Raw genomic sequence first — 27,674 nt, 5'->3', positions numbered from 1 at the left:
GTTTCAATTTATTGTGTGAAATCTGTTGCAATGCTTCCAAAACATGAGGATTCTAAGAAATTTACAACTTTGAAGGAAGCCATAAGATCATGTTATATTTACAGACACTACACTATACATTTCTTACTTTATACAGCTATATTATTAGATACATTATTTACACCTTGTTGTGTCCTTACAATTCCACAACTTTTATTACACAAATTCTACATTTGTATCTGCATCCTCAAAAAGAAAGTTTAGCTAGTTGGCAGTTGTCTTTGTGTAGCATGGTTGCAAACAATACCCTATGTCTATAGGTAGGCATGGGTAAGTGATAAGCCAAATGCCTAAAGGCATGCTAAACACTCTTTGAGTGTACATGTACTACCATCTTGATTACAGTATTGCTATCTTATGTCTGATCTACATCCAATGTTAAGTCCATTTTGGTCATGACTGTGGTCTTGGTCCTACCACCACGTGAGACCAGCCAGGAATGTCTGAGGTTTAGGCACGTTGCTTGTACCATCACGCTTGGTCTGAGCACCAACATCCCTGAAAATAAAGAATAAAATAAACATCATAGTATTAATACACAAGGTGGCTAAGGTATAATGGGTGACAGGGCAAATAGTGTTAGCTCAAAATCATGGCTGCTCGGTGTGTAATCATGCAGTCAAGTTAGCGTAATCCATAAGGCGTTCGACTATGGTGCAGGTTAAGTACGCTCTTTTGGAAAAATTGAAAATTCTCTTGGACAAGGAATTTCCTGCAAATTTTCTTGAAACTCGGGGGGACCTGATCTTGGTTGCAAAGGTCAATTGTGGAATATCTACGGTGTGCGCTCCTAAGTTGCAAAGTCCCTGATATGTTGTTAAATGGTTTATGTAATGATTTGGGGCCATTGTGGTCAGCGAGAAAACAGCGAGGCTTGTGGATCAACATCTATGTATTGTGCCTGTGCGTAACGTACTATAAATTACTGCGTTTAAAAAAAAAATCAGCAGCAGAGGATCACACATTCATTGTCTGACCAGTTATATATACGATGTGGGTATACATGTAAACGCTGACAAATACAGACAGAAATACACACTTTGCCATGCTGTATCTAAGCAGAGACTGACCCCATACATGAACTGTGGATAGTTTATAATCTGTTTCTATGTTATGTGTTGTCTATCAACACTGTCCAGCACATGTGGGGCAACAATGTTCCCGGTGTGTCCACAGCAATTTCTTGTGTGTGTCCCAATTGGCGGTGTTTACAAGAGCATACACCCACCCCTACATACAGAAAGATACTTACTTTGGTAGGTAGACTTGTGTCACATTGTCTCGCCTCATATTGCTTAGGTTAGTCTGAGCTGAGTGTGTCACTTTGTCTCTAAGGTTAGCCTGAAAAAAATAAAAATGTATAACACCGGGAGTTATGAACTTTACAGGGGTTTGGTTCATCAATTCAATCATTGATTTGACCATTGAATATAGACTTGGTAATGTTTAACAGCCATTTTTTTTGTTTTTGTATATGCATGAATATATGTTTCAAGGATATTTTTGTGATTTCTGACGAAGGGGACCTTTGTGGATATCAGTATTTTCACAAATTTTCTGCCTTATTTGCATGTTGTTAAATTTGCTACAGTCTTTGAATCATGAACTTAGGTTTTTTTTCCTGAACTCTATGCATTCCTTTCATTAGATTTAACAACAATGAAGTCAATTGGGTGTGCATCCGTTTGTTCTCTCATATCACACAATACAATTACTGACTTACCAGCTTGATGGCTTTGCGTCTCAATTCCCATTCATTCCATTCATAAGATTTGACTATGTTGGATTCAATTGGATGTACTTCAGTTTGTACTCCCATATCACATTTGGTTATAGGCTTTTCAATCATCTTGCCTTGGTCTTTGCCCTGCAATGAGGAGTAAAATCAAGTAAAATATCGTAAGTTATTTTGATTTCCTCAATCTCTTCATTATGTTCATCATTTCACAATTCAATGACTTATTATTTTACTTCTAAATTCACCATTTGGAACAATTCCTATATTTCATTATCAGATACAGGTTTACATGAGCTGGCATTTGTGTCAAAGTATGCATACTTCGCAGATGCTCCAACCTTATTATATGATACCAAAAACTCCTCAACAATGAGAAAAATCGGCTTACGGACCTTTAATTTAAGTTGTTGCACAAGACCTCTTCTGATTTTACACATTACCACAAGCAACATTGCTGAATAGCTACTTTATGCAGGCATTCTCATAAATCATGTTTTGTTCTTCTGCATTGCAACTTACCTGTGTATATGGTGTGATAGTAGCAAACTGAGCATGGAGTTCCAATAGTTGAATTAACTCAGGGGAATACTTAGCACCTTCTGCCACACCTATGATATAACTGATCATCAAGAAACACACAAAGAAACAAATGTGAATTGTCATATCAATCTGAATTCACATCATAAGATATGTATCTTCTGTCCATAAATTTTTTATCCATTTTTGAGTTTTAGCAAGTAGCAAAGAATGTTTTTGCCAGTCAAAATTACTATTTGTGAGTAGGATTTAATCTTTCTGTATAGAAGTTCTTTTCAGAGGGCTGAGCTTTCAGAACTACAGCGAGTGCCATCTTCTTTCGCTCTGATGATGGCACTCGCTAGAGATCCGAAAGCTCAGCCCTCTGAAAAGAACTTCTTTAAGGAAAGGATAAATCCTACTCATGCTACCTACAGTACCAATTAATTTCAAATTGTACCTTCAAAAGTACCGACTGTCCATTTGGTACAAAGTAGTAAGTCAAAGACATGGTATATCAGTGAATGGAACCAACATACTATGTACTGCTATTCTGTAGTTCTAAGTATTTCCTTGTTACAAAGAAAAGTTCAGAGTAATTATTCAATGAGAAGCTTATTTAGGTATTTTGTAAGAATTTCTTACCTTGTTGGATCACTTGCAAACTCATAAGCTGCCTGTTTAGATGAGAACACATAATATCTGTCTTGATATCTCAATACGCCTATCTCTGGGTTACCAGGGAGCAGTATCCTATCAAACCTGGCTAATGCCCAGCCACAGTAACCCTACACAAGGCAAAAGGAAAAAGACCCAAATAATTTATTACAATATGTCATCATTTTATAACTAATATGTTGCCTATACATTTTTCATAATCAATGGCTTCTGCTTTAATGCTCTGCATGCTAGCCATAGGCTTCAACATAAAAAGGTCCAAGTTTTGAGATCAATCTTAAGAACCACTGAACCAATACTAGGCTTGTTTGTACTCATTTTAATGCATTTTTCATGCTGATTCTAAATATGGTCATGAAAATTTACAATTCTGAAATTTTTGAAAAAATTGAAAACTTGTTGTCTGCAGTCAAACCTGTGTGGGGAGAGAGTTGAAGAGTAAGGAACAAAATGTACAAAATATGGAAGAGATAGTGTTGGCTAATAATTCTTACCCTATATTGCAGAGGCAATCTTTCAAAGTTCTTGGTAGTCTCAGGAAACAACCAATCTACAGGCAGCTTCTTGAAATCATCAGGGTTTACTTTGTGTTCCTCTCCTGTTGTCTGCAATTTACAACAAACAAAATATAACATGATTATATGCTTCAAATGGCAAATTAAATTATGAGAACACTTGTTTTTATCCCTCCAATCAAAACTTAAATCTTTTTCCATTTATAATTCAATGAATAGTTAGAATTTCCAATATGCTTTGGTAAGTCTTAGTGTAATTACCTCTCTAATACGTTCCTCGTCAGTCTTCACATGGAAACCTTCCAAGAATGGCATAATCAGTTCATCAGTAAAAACTTCTAGGTGGGTCTGAAGAAAAGAAATTTTATCAAGTTGAATTATCAACTAAATGTAAATGAAAACTTGTATCCTGTAACTCATGCATTTATCTGGCTAGGGATAAAATAAGGATATTAATAACAAGAAACATTGAAAACTTTGCAAGGAATAATGATGGGGAAAAGGTTTTGATGGGGGATGATAAATTCACATATTTATTTAGCAAAAAAAAACCCAGAAATAAAATGATTGGGTTGTACTATTACACACAGAGAAACAAAATGTGCTTGATATTGGGATAAACATGCTGCTACAACTTTCACATGAATCGAAAAACCAACAACAACCAAAACAAAAAAGATGAAAAATGAGGCTGATTTTTCCAGATTAAATATGTCAGTGTTTTTGCTATCCCAGGAAGAAATGTGATTCTTCACTTGCCGGGACCTATTTCAATCATAAAATGTTAGAATCTTAGTTGAAAAGGGTCACAACAGTTTTCACAACATGTATAACAATTGCTATTCTAATATTGGCCTTGCCGGTATAACTTTACTTACAAACACAGGGATATTGATTTTGAAACATTAAAAGGGTGGGATCGTTAGTGATTACAACTCTGAACCATTATAAACACTGGACTACACACAGAAAAATAATATCATGAAAATCAAGGAATTACGCAGTACATATATTCATACTGGATTTCCTACTGCACAAGATCAATCAAACCAATATTTTATTGCAATTCTGTACAGCACATAAATGCTTACAAGCTGCCTAACATGATGATCAAAGCTGTATAACTTTACTCACACAAAAATGACCAGCATAGGTGATATCTCCTTCCTTGATGTGTAAAGATTTAGTAATTGAAAGAGAAGAAACATTGATGAAGATGACAAGAGATATGAATAGACACTGACAATCAGTGACCACAACACAGAGTAACCTTGAAGGAGCTCAAGTATACGATAATAAAATTGTTCTTTCAAAAGATAATAAATTGCAAATTTATATGTGTGATACCAGCATCCAAACAGTGATAAAGAAAATCCCACTGAAATCTTACTATTTCTGGATTTTCTGTGGTAAAAATTTGATTTTGTTTTGTTACAGAGAAGTGTATTTGATAGGAACTATTGAGACATGATAGTTTTGTATTTCTGAACATGACCAAACATTACCTTTGTGAACGGTTCCAAACTTGCCAAGATGTTACTAAGCACACTGAGTAGAACCATCTCATCTTGAAAACCACTCCAGATGTGAGAAAGGTTGATGAATTGAGGCTGTAGGAGACACAATGACAACAAATAAAGAATGTTTACTATATTAAACCGCTTCAATAGTGCCCTACTTCCATCGACCATTCAGTGTTTATTTAAATAACTATATTAAATTTGAATCTGTATCTTATAACATAGGAACACCTATTTGCATTCATGAAAGTTCATCTGTGTTAGTTTATGAATGATTGGAAGTTTTTGATCAAAACACAAGAAATGTGAACTTAGACCAGGTTAAGATCTTAAACAGAGACCACAGGTCGTTTGAACGAGATGTCAATGAGTCAGTGCACATCAAAGTTAACCAGCCATCTCTCAACAAAGATGGGGCCGATTCAAACTTTCAGGAGTCTACAAGACTGTGAAAAAGTCTAGGTAAAAAAGGTCACATCCTGATGATACACATAACTGTCTCAGTCTCGCTGATGAAAGATTGAGAACCATCTGAACATTCTGAGGTAGGAATCATTTTTGTGTTTGGTTCAGAAGTTTTAAACTTTTTACATTTTTAATATTTCGGAGGAGATAAGAATTTTATTTTATTCCTCAAATTCTTCAGCAATGCATATAGTTGGTATGATTAATGGTAACCATAGTGTTACTCACATAGACTTGAGCTGTAGGGACGGCTGTTTTGGATTGCACTGTAGCCTGTAATTGTTCCAGTCTTGAAGCTAACTGAGATTCTAACATCTCCACCTGCTGGGCACAGCTGATGACATCATTCTGTCAAGAAACATAACAAATTGGAATGATTACAATATTATTCGCTAAATGCGCTACGCTTAAACGCTTGAATAAAACATTTTCATACTGCCGCTGCCGCTGTTTCCCTAAACATAATAAATACACACAAAAACAACATTCACATGGGATATGACGCCTTGTCGCAGCAGTTCCTCCCGTAAATTCTTCAATGAAACGCCTGAATAACCAATCGATCAATGCGATATTGTTATACAATCGCTGAACAACTTTTGTTCAATCAGCTGATAGCTCCGTAAGAAAATACATTTTCTCTCTTGTAATTAAGTCTTATCTCAATGACATTCCTCTTTTTCGAAATAAAGTGGATTTGTTGAAATTTACAATGATTCCCTGGAACATTTTCAGTTTGTTTATATATTGTATAACTGCTCAGTTAGTAATCGTCTTGTAAAAACTGATTAATAATCATTCCTAGAAATAAAGACTTACCAATATAATCCTAAGGAAGGCCTCATGTTGTCTCACATTAATGAGTGCTTCTTTGAGGGCATGCATTGATGGTCCTCCTGCTACTTCTCCTGACATCATCCTCTCAATTAGAGCTGCAGGTTACGAACAATTTTAAACAACAACATGATTTTATGATGTTTATACAGAAAGAATCCAAACCCTTTCATCAAGGTGAATCAGGATTTCTTTAAATGGGAACAGAGAGTCGTATAGACATATACTAGTTGAAGCAATCTACTATGCTAAGCACTACATTTGCAAAACGTTGTAATGCTCAAGCTTAAAGATAATAAATAATAAATAAATTTTGGATTTATAGTGCCTTTTTCCAGATCTTTGAGGACTCAAATTGATTGACTTAAATTTTGCTGCCATGGTGAGTCATCACAATCAGATCGCATCAACTAGGCCGCAGCCGGTTGCAGCACAAACCTATCCGCACTAGATTGTAACATCCACCAATTTTCTGTGCAGCTCCCCAAATTCCATTGGGTGAAGAAAGTTTTTGATAACCAAACAACTAATCACCGATTTTTGAAAAGATACCATCATTCCAAGGATAAACCAATATGGCAGGTTCACCATAGCCTTTCACAAGGGTAATTTTCAGTTGATACTCTTTGGATCTAATATCTTTGGGTATAACTGAAATGCTCCGAGGTCCCAGTTGATAATAAATTACTAATTCAAATGATGCAAGTCACTGTTTGTTTTTATTCTGTTCTAACTTTAACATAGTAATTTGATGTCATTTGATGACTGGTTGCAATAGTTCATTGTAGTTCAAATGCTTACCTGTATACCTGAATGCAATCCCACAAGCTCTCTGTATAGCTGCATCAACATTCTGTGTGGTAGCTGGTACAGCTTCATTTAATATAGCTGGCAAGTCATCTATACCCTCACCACCTTTACCACACTCCTTGTTAAACAGACGGATGCCAGTGACAATCTGGGTCAGTTCCACTAGTTGTCGTTCCTTGTCTCTCTTGATCAGAGACATAAAAGTACCTAGCTCAGTCTGGGGAAAGACACTCTGAAGTGCAGCTGAAAGGAACAGAATGTTTTCTTATGAAATATGTGAAATCTACTTCTAACAGATACAAGTTGTTTATCTCCTATCTTGAACATTAAATGTTAAAATAATAAAATTTTGGCATTTATACAGTGCCTTTCACATGTGCACATGTACCAAAGCGCTTTACATTTATTCCGCTGTCGTTAGAACATGTCAGCTGCCATACAATGTCCAAGTCATGCTCATACCTTTAGGCGATTAATGGACAATATTCATAACAGTTCCCCATTTCACCCTTGGGTAGAGAGACAAGTGAGGTAAAGCGCCTTGCCGAAGTGCACAACACGATGACACCGCTGGGGCTCAAACTCGCAGCATTAATCCACCAATTACAAGGCAGAGCCTGTGCCAACGTGCCCCATGAACATTGATTGTTGTTGAATAGCATTATATTGAAAATGGTTGTTAGCGTTTTGCTTCATATATCAACAAGGAAGGATGGGTGGGATTTAATTAGACACGGCATAAAGTGGATACTCTAGACACACAAAATGTTATATCAAAGTAAATGTAAATTTGATTTCTATTATGATAATATATATATTTACCAGTAGCTTCCCTAACCACCGCAATATCAGTAGGTGATCCGAGACCAGATCTCAATAGTACCGCAGATACTATCTTCCTATACAGACTCTCTAGCTCCTCCCTTGTGCGAGCACGGCTGTCTGTAATCTCACGGATCACAGGCTGAAGACGCTGATCTAATACACGTCGATGTTCATCCAAGAAATCAGCTATAAAAACAAACAAAAAGAGCACCATGAGCTGGTATATCATACAGGTTCCTACAAAGCACACCATATATGTGGGGAATCTGTGCATGGGAAAACTGAACAAATTCAAATAATATGGTGTGCATCGTTTTGATTTGGTTGGTTTCAAATTCGGAGAACAAACACTGGCTAACTCTTCAAGTCAAGGTGGCTATATGTGGTACAGTGGTACTATGAATGATGATCTATCTATCCGATTCAGATAATAAATCATGAATATAGCGGAGGTCTGAACACTTTTCAAGGAAGCACATGAAAAATTATGATTTGAACGTTTTCTAATTTTTCTTCTCATGTTGTTCAGTACAAAACACCTAAAACTGTGTGTGTGTCAATGCACATTAGTATCGGTGTGTGTTCAACTGTGATGCCCACTCATGGTGACAAAAGTTGTGAGATGATTTGTACAAAGCCTACTCAACATATTAACTACCATTCTGTACTCAACTGCTCACCTCTTGTGGTATAATTCATGTCAAAGTAAACCTGCATCTTGACTGTATCCAAGGCTGATGACCTTGAATCCAACAGTCTGTCCACACAAATCTGAAAAGAAATTAAGACAAAATACAGATGTTTTAGATTCAAAATCATGGTTAGTAAATGAGGTTTGGATTAGGGTTTAATACAGAATATTATGTATGACAGAAAGTATCACATAAAATGCACGAACAGAAACTCTTTATAAAATACATTGGTCTTCCTCATATGGGAGCAAGAGTGAAACTTGTCACAATTACTGGTTCTCATATAAATATCCTTGACCTTGAGTCAACTTGGATTTGAATTTCGCCTAGCACTTGTTCAGTGTTGTTGAGGGGACTGTGACATGCCCTCTCTGACATTACTAAATCCCAAAGTTCTTCTTTCGCCCAAGCACGCTCGCAGGTTGCTTTGCTACTATGCATGTTCGTGCGCACCCCCTTGAGGAACTGGAACCAATTTGACCTATCCATTGGCCAAATTTCCCACATGCACACATTACTTACCTTAATAAGTTTTTGCACATCATCTTTTGTTAGTGTCCTGTCCACATTGAACTCATTCGCTGGATCTAATACAACAGCTTTGACCATGAATGCTACCAGGGTCTCAGAAACTGCTTGTCCTTTGCTAGCACATTCCTGAGCTATCTCACGAATGATATTCTTAATTACGCTCTCAGCTTGAGCTCGTGACATGATGGTGGAGTCACTGTGAACAAAAAAGAAGAGAAATAGTAGATTTAGAATATGTCTTGCCCAAGTCATATTCTAATACTGATGGATTAAGCATTGAAATTGATCAAGCATTAAAATGCTTTATTATTTATTGATTTATTTCAACTTTCTTTATATAGGTATGAGAGGCAAACCTTAGTTAACACATTTGCTAGTCAGCCAAATTCGCCTAGACCGGGGCCCAAACACAATAGGCCTACATATTTACATAGAAATTTAAAAGAATAGATTGGACAGCCTGGTCAAGGAAACCTACATAAATATGTTGTCTATACTTCACTTGGCGATCCTGACTTTTAGACCACCCGAGCTATATAAGGTACAAATTGCAAATTTATCATATTAAACTTTTGCAACAAGGTTAAACATGTTTTCAACTGTACAAACATACCTTTTATTCCATCAAACAAGCTTTATTTTGTTTCAAAATTCACGTTTTTATAGCTATTTTTGATGTAAAAGAGCTGGTTACAAAACCGGAGATGCCAGCTCCGAAGTTTTCGCGTAGCACAAGCGCTTGATGTACGCTCATTTTGACGGTAATTTACGCTAGCGTATCATGCATTTTCAAGCGCGTTTGACATAGTTTTACTGCATGACGCAATTCTGCATTTATTCAAGATGGCGAATTTCTCGAAAAACGTGATGTATTTTACCCCGTATATTCCCTCATTACTCAAAGCCCTGCCCTCTTTCACAATATTTTAGCTTCTTGGATATCATCGGAAACATAGATTAGTAATATTAGGTAGGTCACTGTATTTTTAAAGATTGTTTAGATGGTTTAATGGTTTTTACAATGAAAAAATTGATGTTAAAGCTTCTTTTCAAAAATTGGTTTTAGCTTGTTAAAAAATGGGTAAAAAAATTGTTTTTAGCTTGTTGGATATTGTTGCTTAATAGTTTAAAGCTTGACTCCTTAGATGAAACTTTTAGTTTAAACTTGTTAGAATAATAAACCTTGATGAAATAGTTATATTTGAGCCCTATATAGCGAGGGTGGTCTAAAAGTCAGGATCGCCCTTCACTTGACCCAAATATATGATTTTTATGGTATGACGTCCGGAAAGGATCCTGTGAGTAATGAGTATCGACGTAAACGTAAACGACGTATATGGTCAGGAATCCTTCAAGTTCAATTAAAAGGGCATTTCGTGATCCACAGGCTCATCCCCCACTTTTCTCAAAAAAGTTGAGATTTTTATATCACTGGAATACTCTGGCTACATAATGTTTATGTACAAAATATTTCTTGCAGATTAATTCGTTTAGCAAAGATATTGCGAAATTTGAATTTCGTTCTGACTTCTGGTGCACCAGAACAAAATTATGTCGAAAAATGTCATAAAAAGAGGATGCTAGGATCACGAAATACTCCTTTAAGTTAGTTCCCGGTTCTGATATCTGCAATCAATCCTACACCCATCGTATGTGTGAGTTACGGCTTTTCACAATCCTTAGATGGTTTATATACCGGCTCCATACATTCGATGTATGTAAATCAATCCTAGGTTCCAGGATCGTGCATAGGTATTAAACTGTGCACGTAAAGCCTGTGCGTTGATACTCAACCATTTGAGGTAAGCGCGTATATTAGCTCGAGATACTCTAGCTAAAATACAGGTTTACATTTACTATCTTACATTATCTTGCTGTATTTCAGCTAGAGCGCCAGACGACAAGCTTCCGGGTTTTTTTGGAGAACAATACTGTTACATAAGATGGAGAAGAAACCCGCGTCGGAGCCCGCCCTACTCATTATTTCATTGTACTTATTGCAATTTGCCTCCATATATTACGTAATCAACACAAAGCTTTTGTGAGGATTAGTGAGTGGATAAGAAATTGACAGCGGAGGATACGAAGGACACGCCGATTGTTAGTTGTCAATCATGCAATCATGAATTGCCGCAACGTTTTAATATTTTACTGCAAGGCATTCCGCAAACACCAAGACAAATTGTGCCGTATTTTTCCAAAGATCATCTCATATGAAGTAAGCTGAATGCGATCTGTACTTTTGAAGTTTTGTAACATTCCGATCGCTTTTGATCACCTATTATCGGCGAATTTGATTGAAAACACGTGAGTTCATGTTGTGTAAACATAATTAGCATAGACACAAATGAAATTACGATGCAATACAATGCAATTTGAATGCGCAGCAGATCTATAGAAATAAGGCTGCCCGGTTTTATGCAGAATTAGACCACGTCTGGCGTATATGGAAGAAAGGAAGTACCGGTACAAGTATTCTATCTTCCGAATTCGTCACCAATTCATGAATTACAATTATTAAATTTTTAGCCCTGATTTCAACGCAATTTTCCGTCATTTAATATTTAGTGATAGTCAAGAATCCAGCACTGTTTCTTCATAAACATAAAAACACACCAAACAATATTGTTTCAAATCTCAAACTTACCTAAAACAACTCAAATTTTGAGCATATTTTAGTAGCAAAACCCCCAGCAAGTCTTTCGTCGCATAGAAACACACAACAACTTAGTCTTCTCTGAAGACTTTCATTGTTTTCCCAATAACGTGATTTTGAGACTCTTCCATATCGAGTCTGAGATAAAGACTACATTTTACTCCATCTCACTCAGGGCTGACATACTCTGACATTACTGCGCTTCATGAATGAAAACAACAGTGACCGGAATTTGGTACACTGATAAATAAATTCAAAATAAATTGTAAGTACGTGTTTCTAAAGTCAATTTATGATTTTGTAAGTCGAATAAAAACACGTTGTCATAATTTATTCTCATGCGTTTAAAGAAACCCACGTAGAACAGTCTGCAGTCGTGACGACTTGATTTCCTGTTTGTAACATGTATTGTATGCCGAATTTGGCACCAACACTTTGTTAGGGGGCCTGATGCAAAAAGGGGCGACCTTAAAAATTTTGACACTTCTAGGGGGGGCGGAAAAATGACCTCAAATTTTCCTGGGAAAATTGAGTTTATATGCTTTTCTATTTTTTGACCGATAATTTTCATGTCAAAAAGGGGGGACCTGAAATTTTTGAGATCTCAAAAGGGGGGCCCCGAAAAATGTTTGCGATGAAATTTTTTTGCATCAGGCCGCCCTAACAAGTGTTTGTGAACGGTCCCCTACCACCAGCCAAAGTCCCCATGCTTTGTAGCCTATGTCCGAAGCTATCATTTTTCGGTAGATCAGCGTTGTAATTTTTTGCAACGCACGCATCACATGCTAATATTCTGTTGATGTTCAAATTTGGATGATAGTTATTTTGATGAGCTTTTCTGTATATTTCAGACAAAAGTAGTTTTGAAACTTTCAACGGAAATAACCTTGCAAATATTTTCGGTGACAATCTGTTACCATCCTCAGCTCAGGCAGTTGTGACTGGCTGATTGTCTTCTTTACACCTGGATGGTTTAGGTGTTTCTAGAAGAAGACTTTTGTAAATCTTTGGAAGATCTCAAATCGTTACTGAAAATATTTGCAAGATATTAATGAAAATTTTCCATTATATTAGTTTCGGTAGAAAGTTTCAAAACTACTTTTGTTTATTCAACTACCGGAACATATATGAGCCTTCACTGCTGTACATTTGAGAGCAAAGGTTTAAGCCTACTCAAGAACTCTAGCTTCGAATTTGTACACAATATTTTAATACGCATTCGATGCTAGAGTACATTGGTAACATTGACATTTTTGCAACAGATGTTATTTATTCTGTTAATATTGAAATTTGGATAAAAGTTATTTTGATGAGACAACTGCATATCTTTTGAGTAATGAAATAACAGTCCAACATTTTGTTGAAGTTTTAGCAACATTTTTGATGCGATCGACCATCATGATCGGCTGTGTTTACTTATGAACTTCCATTGCATTACATTTACACAGACATATCATGCCTCAGCAAATCAGACTAGATTTCAAATGCAATGGTCTCTAGCCTCGAATGCGAGCTAATGTAAAGCTCATTCATGGCTAGACTTCTCGAGCAAAGCAAAGGTTAGATATTTTGAATATTCTAAAATTGAGCTTTAAAAATGCAATTTTAACAATATTTTCGATGCAATCGTCCATCCTGATCAGCTGTGTTTACTTCCAAACTTCCATTGCTTTACACGGTATCATGCTTCATCATTTCTACTAGATTCCTATAGCAATGGACTCTAGCCTCAAATGTGAAACGTTCGGTGAGCAAATTTGTGGCTAGACTTCTCAATAACGAACGTTTAAAGTTGTAACCATTGGTCCTCATTTAAGCCATAATGTGTGGACTCAGTACACCGGTCGATCTTACCGTTTCGATGTTGATTAAGATACTTCTTGCATCGATCCCGAGATGCGGAAAACCAATAGTCATTTTGTCCCACATAAATGAATAAATAACAAAACCCCCGATCCCCGGTGGACTCACCCAAAAGGTGACGCCACACCATATGATCGCCTTTATCCTCCTTGGTCTCCGACTGACACAGACGTGCCTATCGATTGTTCATAGCACTGTGTATCAATTTCGATTAAGGCGAGATATACGGTTGTAGTTTCACACCTTAGGTAAAACCAAACCGGTATTGTTCGGCTGAGGATAGTTTTGACGGCATTTTCTGGCGAAAAAGTGACAAAAAACGATCCAAAACTTAGCTACATATCGTGCCTCCGTTTGTATACGGGACACACGAGCAATTCAAAATGGCCGCTCGTTGACGCCATTCATTTTGTTTCCCACGTAAAACAACCATTGCAGCCTGTAAGTTACAATAGATGTTTGTACATACACATTGTTTTTCATGTACGGTAGGTTATTGTTGCTATGTTAGGGTGATTACTCTATCGTTATGTCTTCATTACCGTCCGATAAGACGAAAGTTAATCAGATATTCATACGGTGGGGATTGGTAGGGACCCGTCTGACATTTTAGTAATAAAGTTAGCCAGTCCTTACTTTACCACTAACGTTAGCGACCAGCCTCCGTGCTCAGGTTTGCGTACTGGGCTTGAGTCGCGTGTTGGGGGGTGGGTAGTGCCCCCCTCCCTTGTTCTCCTCGCTTCGCCTCGGCCCTGTCGGGCTTGCCCTTCCCTGGTGACGGAGCGGGACCCACACCCGCTCTGTTTCACACCCACAGGGAGTGCTCACGATCTTCTAGATGTCTTTCTTTTGCTTAGGACTCTCCGAGTTCCAGCTTGACGATTGGGATAGACTCCATCATCGCCATAAGACGAAGAAGAAATCTACCAAGGGCACTGGTAAGGTCGATACGGTGGATTCTGCTGTGACAGCCCCTATGGGTCATGGCAGGTCTGCTTAAGGGGCTCCGGTCCCCGGACAAGCAGGCGGTTCCTTCGGGACTGCTAAGCGCGTCCAAAGGCTCAGCAGCCAGCGAAAGCACTGACTATACGTCGGAGCAAAGTAGCAGGCAGCAGAGCGGTAACCACCAGCGAAAACCCTAGCGGGTTTTGCAGCAGGAGGATACCAGTCGATCACGGTAGATTCTGCTGTGACAGCCCCTATGGGTCATGGCAGGTCTGCTTAAGGGGCTCCGGTCCCGGACAAGCAGGCGGTTCCTTCGGGACTGCTAGCGCGTCCAAAGGCTCAGCAGCCAGCGAAAGCACTGACTATACGTCGGAGCAAAGTAGCAGGCAGCAGAGCGGTAACCACCAGCGAAAACCCTAGCGGGTTTTGTAGCAGGAGGATACCAGTCCTCTAGCCAAAAATCCTCACGGGTTTTTAGCAGGAGGACACCCGTCTGTTGCAGGCATATCTACGGGCTCAAACAGCCACAGTAGTAGCCAGCGACGGGCAGCATGCAAGGGTCCCCCGGGCTTGCCTGGGTTGAACCCTAGCATGCATGGGTTCAGCAGAGACGATACCGCGGCTAACGCTGTGGGTGTAGTCTTAGCAGAACCAACTGGGGTTGTCACACGGCAGCGTTCCATGGCGGGACCGCCGAGTGATACCCTGGGCCCTAGAATAGCTGCTGGCTGTCCACAGGGACTGGCTGGCGATTATTCAGGGGTTGGGCTCGCAGTCTCTCACGGGACAGCGACCCAGGTGCATTCGGTGGCAGCTACAAAGGCGAGCTACGGCTTGACTTCAGTGGTAGCCGCTATGCACCCGCCCATAGCTGCCGTGAGTGGTCCGCCACACACAGCGACCTTGGGCGAAGCTCTAGAGGGTACAGTAAGTAGCATGAACAGCCTAGCTGATCAACAACCCACTTATGTCCTCGAGAGCCAGCGGAGCATGGGTGATCCATTACCGTCAATGGGTCAATTACCCTCTCTTGATCGATCACTGTCAAATCAACAGGGCATAGCTCCATTGATTGACGCTGCCTATTCAGGTGGCGAGGTGATTGATCGGGGTATCTGCACGCTCAGCTACCCGTGGTACTAGGCAAGCTCCCTCTAGCCAAGGGACAGCCGGTATAGCGGGTACCCATACACACGGCTTGATCCCTTGCGGGGAACGCAGTGAGGCATGGGTACAGTGGGACACAGCCGGGAGCCCTCACGGGCACCTACGCTGGAACCACGCATACAGCGGTACACAGCCGGGAACCCTCACGGGTACCCATGCTAGTACCGCGCCGGTACCACGCCAGCACACAGCTTGATCCCCCAAACAGGGAACGCAGTGTGGCGAGGGTACAGCGGTCCACAGTTGGGAACCCTCAAGGGTACCCACGCTGATACCGCGACCGGTACCGCAGCACCGCTTTAGTCGCCACAGTCTCTGTGGCAACAAGGGGAGGCGGTGCTGGTACTGCAGTACCATGGGGTTACCCTGGTGGCGGATCCTTTCAGGGTCAGCTGCCGGCTGGGTATGCCCGTGGTACCCGCCGCAGGGTGTTTCTTCCACGGCCCAGCACCGTGGCAAGTGTCGCCTAGCGATGGCCACGCAGTACCAACATCAGCTGTTGACCAGGCCAGCCGGCATGGGGCTAACCCAGATCTTGATCAGGGTAGGCCCCGTGCTTCGAGCGCTAGGACGACGGCTGCGAGAGCATGCGGACCCAGTGGTGCCATGGCGGATACCTCAGGGTCTTGCGGGAGTACTCCCTCTTCTGCTGGCAGGTAGTCGGCGAGCCACACAGTGGTTATGCCTTCTTACCCGCTTTCAGATGCCCGTCCTCAGTTACCGTCATCATCGGAGCATGATACGGATACTGTGGGCGAGGGAAAGGAGTCGGAAGCTGAGTCCGGTAGTGACATCACTACAATCTCCTTCCCCGCTGCCCCGCGAGGGGAGCAACAGCACTGATCTTCCTCCGGACACCCCTAAGGGGAGTCCATGGAGGAGGACCAGGGATCCTTTCAGTAGGATGCTCAGCTGCTGCTTCCTCACAGGGGACGCCTGCACTCTCATTCCCGGCAAACCTCACGGGTAGATATCGACGGGCTGTCGAGCTCAGTAGAGCTATGACGCCGCGGGCTTGCACGCTTCCTCTGCGTGTAACGCGGGAGGACCACGGGACCTACCTGAGGGGATCCGAGAGGGACCCAGATGTCGTCAAGCGTATCACGCTCAGACAACATCTGAGCTCTTCCGCGAGGTGAGCCTATTAGCGGTGCTAACAGCTAGCCTCAACGAGAGCTCCATGGGCCTAGCCCATAGGGGGTCCACTCAGCGCCGGGGGAGGGGCCTGCCACTCCAATCGCTCAACGCGATGGAAAGGCAGGGTCCTTTTTCTCTTTGGATGCTTCTGCGCTACGGTGGAGGACCGTGCAAAGAAGCTACCAACAGGAGCACTCTGAAGAAGTCGGAAACTGCCCTTACCATGGGTAGGAGCTCCGACTTCAGCAGGCCGTGCACCACCAACAGTACCCGAGCCCACTACCTCTGTAGCACCCATTTCTGGGGCGCAAGGGTAGCACAGGAACAGCTGGCAAGCCCCGAAGAGCAAGCGCTCTTCCAAGGGAAGCTAGGCAGAGCATTCCTGGGGGCTCAGCGGTTTTTCCACAGGGGATCTCCCAGTGGGCGACCGCTTATGGCTTTCACCCAGAGGTGGGAAACCATCTCTTTGAGTGCCTGGGTATGGTCAGTGGTGAGTGGGGTTACAGACTGGCAACCCAGTCTCCCCACATTCGTCTGCACATTTCAGAGGTCCACTGTAGTGCCGCCAGACGGCCCCCAGCGTCGGGCACTACTGACAGGGATCACACAGCTTCTCACGAAGCGGGCGATTGTCCCGGTCTACCCCCCGTTCTACGGGTGATCTTGGAGCCATTGGCTCCAAGGAAGACCGGCGACGGGAGCCCCATCCGGAACCGCAGGCTGTTGAACACGTTCTTCAGGCCCAAGAGGTTCAGAATGGGGACTCTCGCCCGGTGCTAGCCTGCCCCATCAGGGGCATGGGAACAGCATCGCTAGATCTCTCGGACGCCTATCTGCATATGCCAATCGCCTCTCAAGATCGGAGGCATCTGGCGCTTCTAGGTACAGGATCAAAATTACCAGTTTTGATACCGCCATCCGCCTGTCCATCTCTCCCATGGTGTTTAACACTCTTGGTCAGAGCGGTGGCAGCGCACCTGAAGCACAGGGGGTCAACATCAGTTGCTACCTGGACGTTTGGCTCATATACGGACGCACTCCACTGAAGACTACGGGTCTCATGGGGTTGATAGTCCGTGAGGGTGCGGGACCCTGGATTTTTGATCAGCTCAAAAAAGTCCAGCGTGGTCCCGACGCAGACCCCACTATTTGTAGGGGCCCAGCTCACCCTCGCGGAGGGGTTCGCGGTGCTCTCACCCGAGCGGGTGACGAGCATGGTGCGGTGTGCCTGACTCTTGGCCGAGTCTCGGGCAAAACCCGCTGTGGCATGGATGAAGGTGGTAGGCCTAATGGCCAGTATGGTAGACCTCGTACTGTACTGCCGTTTCTACGTTAGGCTTACCCAACTACACCTTCTAGCCTGCTTGCAGGCCCAGTCGTCACCCAATATCCCTCGCGGTTCCGTTGTCGGAGATCGCGCGAGAGGAACTCTGGTGGTGGACCCATCAGCCCAATTTGACCCAGGGTGTCAGGTTTCCTGCACCCCGGTATGTCACGTAGTGGACGACCATAGCGTCAAAACGGGACTGGGGGTCCACATCCACGGAGACTCCGCCTCGGCCTATGGGGGCCATAGAGACAGAGTTTCACATCAACCTCCCTCGCTCACGAGGAGGTGATCGTGGAATCACATACCGTTGTCCTGACGGATAACACAACCGTGGTAGCCTACCCCAACAGACAAGGGGACTCCGGGCCACCACGATTGAGCCTGCATGCACGACACCTGATAGGGTGGTGCAAGTTCAGGCAGATTACGATGAGAGCGATACACATCGCTGGGCGTCACCAGCATCCTCGCGCACAATCTGTCACGAGGAAGGGTGTCGGGACCAGCAGAATGGTCCCTTGTTCGCAGGTCGCTCAGACGATCTTCAAGGGATGTACCACCCTCGAAAGATCTGTTCGCATCTCATCGCAATCATCCACTGCGGTGTACTGCTCAAGGGTCGCGGACCCCAAGCATTCACCGTGGACGCTCTGTCCATAGACTGGGGAGGATGACAGCTTATGCAGTCCCTCCGATCTCACTACTCATGAGGGTGGTGACCAAGATCGGGTGGGAAGACTGCATTGTCATTCTGCTAGCGGCAAGGCCGCTGGCACTCCCCGAGGTACCAGATCTACTCCGGATGCCCGGAGCGGAGGTACCCAGTCTATCACTAGAGCACCTGCAGTTAGCTGCATGGCCCTTACCAGGAACGCAGCAGCGAGGGATACTTTTCATCAGAAGCTGTTTTTCTCTCATCGCCGGGCTAGACGGAAGTCTACCCTCCGTACGTATAGCCAGAGTCTGGCTCCATACTACGCTTGGTGCAATGAGACAAATAGCTCTCCCGCTAGAGCCTCTGTGCTGCTAGTTCCGGAGTTTCTGACAAAAAAGTTCCAAGCAAGACTTCAGCGGGCCACTGGGGCCAGCTATAAGTCAGCTGTCCTCTCCATTCACCGAGGTTTCGAGACGGGTCGACTATCATAACCGATGGTTACCTTATTAGTCTACGCCTCGACGGTATGTTCAACGAGTGTCTACCAAAAAGCAAAGTGATCCTCCTAACGGAACCCAACACAGTCTTAGATTACTTTAAGGGTCACCTTTTGACCTTCCGCCAAAAGCGACGCTTAAACCACGTAACTCTCAAGATGGCTTTCCGGTTTGGCGTTGGCTTCGGGACGGCGGTGCTGAGTTGCACACGGTCTCGAGGTTAGCTTCCGTGTTCACAAACACTGGAGCGACACTGTTTCGGGCGCTCTGTTCTCGTGACTACTGAACGGGCGCGGTGCATACCGACATTCGCCCCTCTCCAATCCCCAGGGTTGGGCAAGGTTGGCTGAAGCCAAAGATAGGCTGGGGTGTCCGATAAGGCGCTGCAGCACTATTTCTTCCGAACACAAGCCTTGCGAGGGACTCACGACCGCATTCATCACCCTTACAGAGTTTTCGGTCCAGCCGCTGTCGCAATGGCTGGTCCAGGTGTTGGTGGGGTCCGGGATCGCGAAGGTTTCAAGCGTCCCACGCACCCACTCGACACGAGCTATCTCATCATCTTGGGTATACCGCTCGGTTGTCCCTTGAGGAGATCTAGTAGGCGGTGTCCCGAAGCCACCTTCGCTTCTTCTCTACGATACTTCCGTTACGTTAGTAATCAGAGACGGGCGGGAGGTTTACCGGGACATTGTTCGGGCGATCATAATACGGTGGTGTACGGGTACCAGGTTTTCAGACTATACAGAATACTCAGCATGGTAAGAACCAGTGTCGCTATTCTTAACCACCAAACTTATTAAGTAAGGAGGTTTATGTCTGTGATCGCGTGGTCTTTTTGTTTTCCGACCGCTGGGGAAAATATTTCTGACCTCGCGAAACCATCGTTATTACCGCCCCGATCCCTGATCAGATGCTGACCAATCTTGTACCTCCATCCGTCGGTTACTTGCTAGATCGATCTTTCAGATGTTGATGCAAGAAGTATCTTAATCAACATCGCGATGGACCCCCAAAATAGTCCCAAACAAAAATGTTTGGTAGACTCATAACCGGTGCGATCTTACCTTTCCGATGTTGATTATCCCGACCCGCCACCCCCTACAAGTTTGGTCCGGTAGGGGATCCCAAGTCGGATAAGGGCGATCATATGGTGTGACGTCACCTTTTGGGTGAGTCCACCGGGGATCGGGGTTTTTGTTATTTATTCATTTATGTGGGACAAAATGACTATTGGTTTTTCCGCATCTCGGGATCGATGCAAGAAGTATCTTAATCAACATCGGAAAGGTAAGATCGCACCGGTTATGAGTCTACCAAACATTTTTGTTTGGGACTAATTTGCTCCACAGTGACGCTCTCAATTTTTCTTGAATTTCTACTTTTTGCATGATTTTAATGCCCAGTGGTGTACTAAAACACCACATGAAACTAGACTAAGCCTGAGATGCTTTTAAAATTACAGTAAAATTTAAGTTTGTATTAAATCTGGAGATCTCCAGTTTTATTCAGAGTTCACTGATCGATTGGTTTTTAATTATCTTTGACTATTTTCCTATTAAATCACTCTGTAAATCTACAGACATGATTTTAAATTTAGTTACATGTAACATGGCAACATTTTTTACCGGGCTGGTGTCTCCACTATATCAGTATCACTTTGAATCTAAACACAAAACAGCTTGCTCATACCCTTTTTTTTTTTTGACAACACAAGTTCCTCCTTTGTCTTCTAAAAGTTCGGAAGTGGAATAAATTTCTAGAGTTTTGATCCTAAATTTAAATTTATATGATATCAGCATCACAGTGATTAGTTTAAACTTTAGAGGTCTAAACACAAACCAACTTGCCATGTTACCTGTAGAATTGCTTGCACTTACCCTTAGGAAAAAAAAAAAATTGACAGCTCAAGTGCCTTTTTTTCATCTAAAAGTTCAGAAGTAGGCACAAATTACTTGCATGGATGGATCCAAAATTCAAATTTGATATATATATGATAAAATATATTTAATTTAATTCTTATTTACTTGTTTTCTCAATTTCAGTAGACATGGATTCTGAATTGCCAAAAGTCATTATACAACAAGTGCAAGAAGTATGCAGGCGCAAATTTCTTGTGCTTGGATCCAAAATTCAAATTTAATGTATGATATAAGCCTATATGCTATACCGTATTTAATTGTTATTCCTTGTTTTCTCAATTTCAGTAGACATGGATGTTTGAATTGCCAGAAATAGGTCACAACAAGAGCAAGGAGGTGAATGAAGTTATTATTATGTCGGTGAATTTCTGCCGTCCTGAGCTTCAACCCAAAATCTCTACCTCAACAGTCTGCTCTGATGGCTACGGTGTCAACAACCTTCTCACCTACAATCCTTTCAGAGGAGGTTGGAAGGGATTTATGGCAGAAAGTTTTATCAAACCTCCGGTAGATATCACAATTGAGTTTCCAATCAATATATGCATTGAAAAAATTGTACTTGACCCAATGGTTGGGAGTCAAAAATCAAGCGGATTTGAAGTCTACTCGGCTACAATACCAGCCAAGCAGCAATGTAGTGATGATGCGAAGAAGAAACCAGCGCAGATTTTTACAAGAATTGCAAATGCCTTTGTACCATGGGCTTCTATTGGACAAAATCCCTGTGTAGTGCGATTTATCAATACCTCGTACAGATCAAGTTTTCCAGATATTTCTCGGTTATCTCCGCAACAGCAGGATGTGAAGGGTTCAGGAGATGTTGAGAGGTTTTTACGTCTTGCTTCCCCAGGAGCTGTGCACAATCTGAATCATTTGACTATTAGAATAACCCATACTTATGGAGGGTCCATATTAGTCTTACGAAGATTGGAAGTTTGGGGAGAACCATCGATGAGGATTCCAAGACATTCGCAACTATGGGCTCTTGAAATTATACAGAGCTTATTTGTGAAGAAAGATGTGTCTAGAACAGACAACGGAGGAAGTTCTAGTAATTCGATTAAGAGTAATCAAAACTCTGAAAAATTGTTGGCATCATCAAATCATATTGCTGATAAGGATGTAAATGAATGTCCAGAAGATTTCTTAGACCCAATCACTTATCAAATGATGATGCTCCCAGTTCTCTTACCATCCGGACACACTGTAGACAGGTCAACACTTGATAAACATAATAAAACTGAGGCTATATGGGGGCGCCCTCCAAACGACCCCTTTACAGGTGTTTCATTCACAAGTAAATCGCAACCAATTCCAAATGTCAAGTTAAAAACACGGATAGACCAGTACTTGTTGACCTGTAGTGATAAGCATAAATTGGTTGCTAGGGATGTCGGTAGAGCATCTGATGGAAGTACTCCATCAGGACCATCTGCATCAACATTAGTGATGCCAAACACAACTCAAATGAGAACTCCAACTCCAATCAAAGAGACAGGTGTCAAGTTGAAGTCAAGGCATAATTTACCTATGGTCAGTGCTAGTACATCATCTAAATCAAAGAGGACTATGAATACAACTCATTCCACATCAAGATCAAGTGAACTGGTGAAAACAAGTCTTCCAAACAGGCAGAAGAGAATGAGTGATGCTGGTGGTGCAGTTTCATTGACAAAGAAAACCAAACTATCCGATGCTGGGAGTCTTCAGAGAATGATGTCATCATCTGACAAGACTTCAAAAACAGGTAAATGATTCCACTAATGAGGTACCTGGTGCAGCAAACACAAAATATTTTACAGAAAACATTTAAATGTTGGGATGTGGGTATCAAATGTTTTAATAACATTCAGGAAACATTTTTGAAAACTTGATGCAAAATATTTTATCATGATGTGTTACCAAGTTTTGCCAAAATATTTTGTAACTATTTGGCAATAACATTTTGAAAACATTTTAAAAATGTGGTGCACAGTGTTTTTTCATGTAAAACATTTTAGGCATGTTTTCATGACCTTCATATAATCCCGTTATTACAACGTTTTGACCAAAACCAAGATGTGTTTATAACACATTTATAAGGTTTTAAAAGCATGTTTGTGTTTGCTGTGTAATAATATTATTGAAAACAGAATTGTCATTCTCAATGCAATGAAAAATTGTAAAATGGTAAAAATACCTCATTTGGCTGGTGGTGAAAATTTATTGCACTTGCGAGTGTCTCTTTTATTTTATTTCAATGAAATTTAATTAACTAAAATCAAGTCCACAATATTGCTATTTATGCATGTAGGAAAAATCGAAAACACTGCACTCAGGTAGAATGATACATGCAATGTGGTTTGAATGATGGGCAAAGATAATGCTGTGGTAACATTAGATTTTAAATTGAAAGTAACAATCAAATATAAGCTAGCATTTTGTGGCAGATTGAAGGATTTCTTGCACTTTGTTCTCACTTGTCCTTATTTTAGGCATAACCAAATCCCATGAGGATTCTGTAACAGACAGTTTGGATAGTGCTTTATATCAAGCCTTGGGAAGTCTACCATCTTACAGCAGTACACCAAGCCAGTCTCCATCATTAGCTACAAATGGTAAGTTAAAAATGGGTTTGCCATTCTTTGTCAATAGGTAGTAAAGGTAAGTCCCAAATCAGATTGATTTTAGTACACCAAGGCATTATCATCACCTAGCTGCATGGTAAGTTACAAATCAGATTACTCCTCTGCTTCTTAAGAGCATATCATTCTAGCAGGCACAGCTGGGCGTGTAATTCAAAAATTGCTAGTGATCAAAAAAGGGTGCAATTGCTGCAAGCATCAGAGCATAGAAGTTACCTTTAGAAATGGCTTGCGACTTGACGCTGGGACATGATAGCAGTTAGCAACCTGGACAACCGATTCTTTAGAAATGCTTAGTCGCGCTGAAAGTCGATCGATACATGTTAAAATCAGCACAATTCAGAGATACACCTTTTGCTATGAAATTAATTTTCTCGGTCAAATATAAAGCAATATTTTTTTTCTTCAGTAATGTCAGTTAAAAACTTGATGATTGGATATACAATTTTTTTAAAATCCTGGTGTTAAAATTAAGCATCAAATTGTGTCTTTTAGTGTGATATTTTTGATTTTTATAGGCCTTCAGTTAAGCCCATGAGCTTTTTACGGAATTCATTTTTTTTTGTCTCAAACTAATATAGTTTGCTAAAGAAAGATATTTCCCACCTCTGTAAAGCACATCGTGTGGGTCTATATATTATAGTTTTGTTAGAATTTCCGTTTTTATTTTACCCTTTTTTTTTTTTTATTCCGAAAATGTCTAACTCAGTACTTTTATCTCAAGAGCAACCAGCAGAAATAGTCGATATTTCCTTTGTTGTTTATCCAGGTCAATTTTCCATTGAAAGCAAATTGCCCGACCAGCGATTTGGTAGCCCAAATCCCCAATTGAGTGTTCTGGTTAAACATGATCAGTAGGAGCGCTATAGGCCTGGGAATTTCTTTTGCTATATTGAAGTTCTAGCAACACTGTAGCCATGCCGGTATTCCTATTAAACCCAGGGATATCGATCCACAATGCTAGTATTAGCCTTAGATTTCACTCGTTGATTTTGAAAAATGGTCAGCCGGCAGTAAAAATGGTGAAATGAAAACGCAAATTCTGACAAAACTATGATATATCGCTCACGGTGATGTGCGTTAGAAAGTTGGGAAAAATCCTTCATTAGCGAACTATCTTACTTTTAAAAGCTAAAAGGTTGATCAAAAAAAGGCTCGCGGGCAGAGTTTAAGCCTATCAAAATCGAATATCTTACACTAAATGACTAAATTTCACGCCTAAGTTTAACACTAGAATTTGAAAAAAAAATACAGTGTCAAGCACTACAATTTTTCCTGACATTTACTGAAAAAATGAAAATGATTGCTTTTCATTTGGCCGAGAAAATTAATTTTACATCGAAAAGGTGTAACTAAAAATTTAGCTCATTTCAACACCAAATTCGATCGTTTGTATTGCCTCATTAAATGACTGAGTGAGCCTTGCCAAACAAAAGAATCGGTTGTCCAGGATGCTAACTGATAGTGACATCGATTAGATAGTGGTAATCCCTCTGCCGATCAGTGACAGAAGTGAAGTCATGTAAAAAACGCTCTGTCAGTAGCTAGTAATGCCAGTGGTGAGTATCAGAGAAGATGAGAATAGATTCTCATCATCTCTGTGAGTATACACTTTGATTTCATATGCAGAAACAGTACTAGGCAGTACCTTGTAAGTTGTTAACAAAACTTGCTTGACACTCAGTATGTATGACTGTGTATTACACTGTTAAATGAAGCACACTGTTGCACATAGTCCAACCAAATTGGTAGAGTGGTCCAGTTTAATAGTGGTTTTGGACAAGACATTAACTTCACCGCCTCAGGGAAGCATAAACACAAGGTTTTGAGCATTTAAGTAACATAAGGGGCCTTAATTACATAATATCCTTGGACCACAGTTTGCTGAAGCTTTTCTCCATATTTCATTAAGAGTTTTGCACTGCAAATAAGATATGCACTGGATATAAACAATTAAGTGCAAAAATGAAGAAAGATTTAGTTCATTGTTAAAAAGACTAGTCAAGATTACAACAACCACAACAACAAAATACCATTACCAAGTAGAAAAAAGACACAACAAATGAAATATTAACTCTCTAAGCCTCCACTCTCAAATGTTCGTTTATTTGAAATATTATGTGTTTTGTTTGTTTTATCATGTCTCAATTTACCACATTGTGGTAATGCTATATGAAATAATTTATCAGAAAACATTAAACCAAAGTTTCTTTGGTCTTTTATTTAATTTTCAATCAACAGGTTTAAATCACACATCCTCAACCTCAAGTACTCCACCACCGTCCTGTGCTGCCTGTCATGTGGAGATGAAGTCTACTGCCCTCAATGTTGAGACTCGGCCAGCTGTATCTCTGTATCGTCTTCCATGCTCACATCTCATCTGTAGAGATTGCCTTGTGACACCAACAGATAAGTCTGCTGCCCTCAATCAGCAGGACACTAGATTTTGTGCAAGTTGTAGTCGTAGCTATAGGAAAGAAGATGTTGTTCGTGTACATTTGTGAGTAAGGAAAATTGACTTTGAATAGATATGAAAGTCGTAAAAAGTAAACATGCTGGCTGAAGTTTATAAGAGATAATTTAAAGGGGCATGGTCCAATATTTTTCTACATTTTTTTCCACAATTCACTACATTTTTTTCACACCATCTTAACAAAATGTATCTTGGTCATTAAATTTTACTGGGGCAGTGAGACTAATATGAGCTTTCTTCTGATACCAAAATCTCAGTTTTTATGAAGAAAAATGGAGCATGAAGCTGTCGATCGGGTCATGCTCCTTTAAGCAAGCTATAGCATTATAGGAAATGCAAGTGATACACAGTCAACCATGCTCACAACTTCTAAAGTTTCCAAAATATTGCAGAACTAGTGCAATACCAGCTGTACTTAATATTGCTAAATAGTCTTTTTGATGTATGGTGCACCCAAAAGGAGGCAGTATTTGAAGCCCGGCAAATTCAAATTGCAGCACCACATTATGTCTATGCTACATTGCTGCCACCTCCTTAATTATCAAAGCCCCAGCTTTCTTTATAAATCCACTGATACAGTTGTTTGCAGATCTTTGGGCTGATGATGTCAAGGCAGATGTGGGTGTCTGAGAGAGCGCACCACCATTAAATGCAAGATTGAAATACACAGGGAAAGACGCACTTTTGGATGGCGCTCAGCAATTCAAAAACGTATTTCATCTATCAAGTTTGGTATCAAATTAAAGCTAATCATGTATAGAATATTATTCAACGGAATATATTGCTAACCGTCGACTTTGTTTGCTATAAAAAAAAAAAGAAAAAGTGTGCAAATTTAACCTTAAAAAATCACTCAATTTTCGAAACCGGACATTGTCCAAATTCGCGCCAAAACTCCATCTCTGAAATAAAACATTGGGACTTTTTCTCATATTTTGTCATGTAGACACTTGTCGGAAGCAAATGAGCTGAAAATGGACAAATTTTGACAATACGGTTTGAAAATAAAGCCACAACAAGCTCAAATAAGCGGTGTACTATTTTAACCGAATTTCACTGGTACATAAATCGTGGAGTGATTTTGTGGTGCGCCCTCTCTGACAACTACTCTACAAAATGTAGGATAAAGTCCAGAATATATAGCATTTCTTGTGCTAAAAAAACCATATGTTTTGCTGGTTCAAAAGGAAAAAAAACAAACCTATATTATTGAAAATTATGTGTAAGAATGGAATTATAATG

General features: G+C 41.0%; 2 protein-coding genes across 2 annotated transcripts; one reads left to right on the top strand and one right to left on the bottom strand.

The window, feature by feature from the left end:
- Positions 1–180: 180 nt before the first annotated feature.
- LOC140153930 (cilia- and flagella-associated protein 206-like) lies at positions 181–11,913 on the bottom strand. The gene is made up of 15 exons (XM_072176668.1): positions 11,811–11,913; positions 9,155–9,359; positions 8,621–8,711; positions 7,938–8,126; positions 7,107–7,358; positions 6,291–6,403; positions 5,700–5,819; positions 4,992–5,096; positions 3,748–3,834; positions 3,466–3,576; positions 2,939–3,081; positions 2,297–2,396; positions 1,763–1,906; positions 1,292–1,380; positions 181–537 (listed from the first exon to the last, which is right to left on the bottom strand). Exons 2-15 carry the CDS (start codon positions 9,344–9,346, stop codon positions 453–455), a joined length of 1,821 nt encoding a protein of 606 aa, XP_072032769.1. The 5' UTR covers positions 9,347–9,359; positions 11,811–11,913; the 3' UTR covers positions 181–452.
- A 110-nt stretch (positions 11,914–12,023) lies between these two features.
- On the top strand, positions 12,024–27,152 carry LOC140153914 (RING finger protein 37-like). The gene is made up of 4 exons (XM_072176666.1): positions 12,024–12,084; positions 21,621–23,082; positions 23,810–23,932; positions 26,201–27,152. The coding sequence occupies exons 2-4, from the start codon at positions 21,630–21,632 to the stop codon at positions 26,461–26,463; spliced, it is 1,839 nt and encodes a 612-aa protein (XP_072032767.1). The 5' UTR covers positions 12,024–12,084; positions 21,621–21,629; the 3' UTR covers positions 26,464–27,152.
- The last annotated feature ends 522 nt before the right edge of the window (positions 27,153–27,674 follow it).

Source organism: Amphiura filiformis, chromosome 1 (assembly GCF_039555335.1).
Source record: "Amphiura filiformis chromosome 1, Afil_fr2py, whole genome shotgun sequence".
Classification (NCBI taxonomy): domain Eukaryota; kingdom Metazoa; phylum Echinodermata; class Ophiuroidea; order Amphilepidida; family Amphiuridae; genus Amphiura; species Amphiura filiformis.
This window is presented reverse-complemented; position numbering and strand designations above follow the sequence as displayed.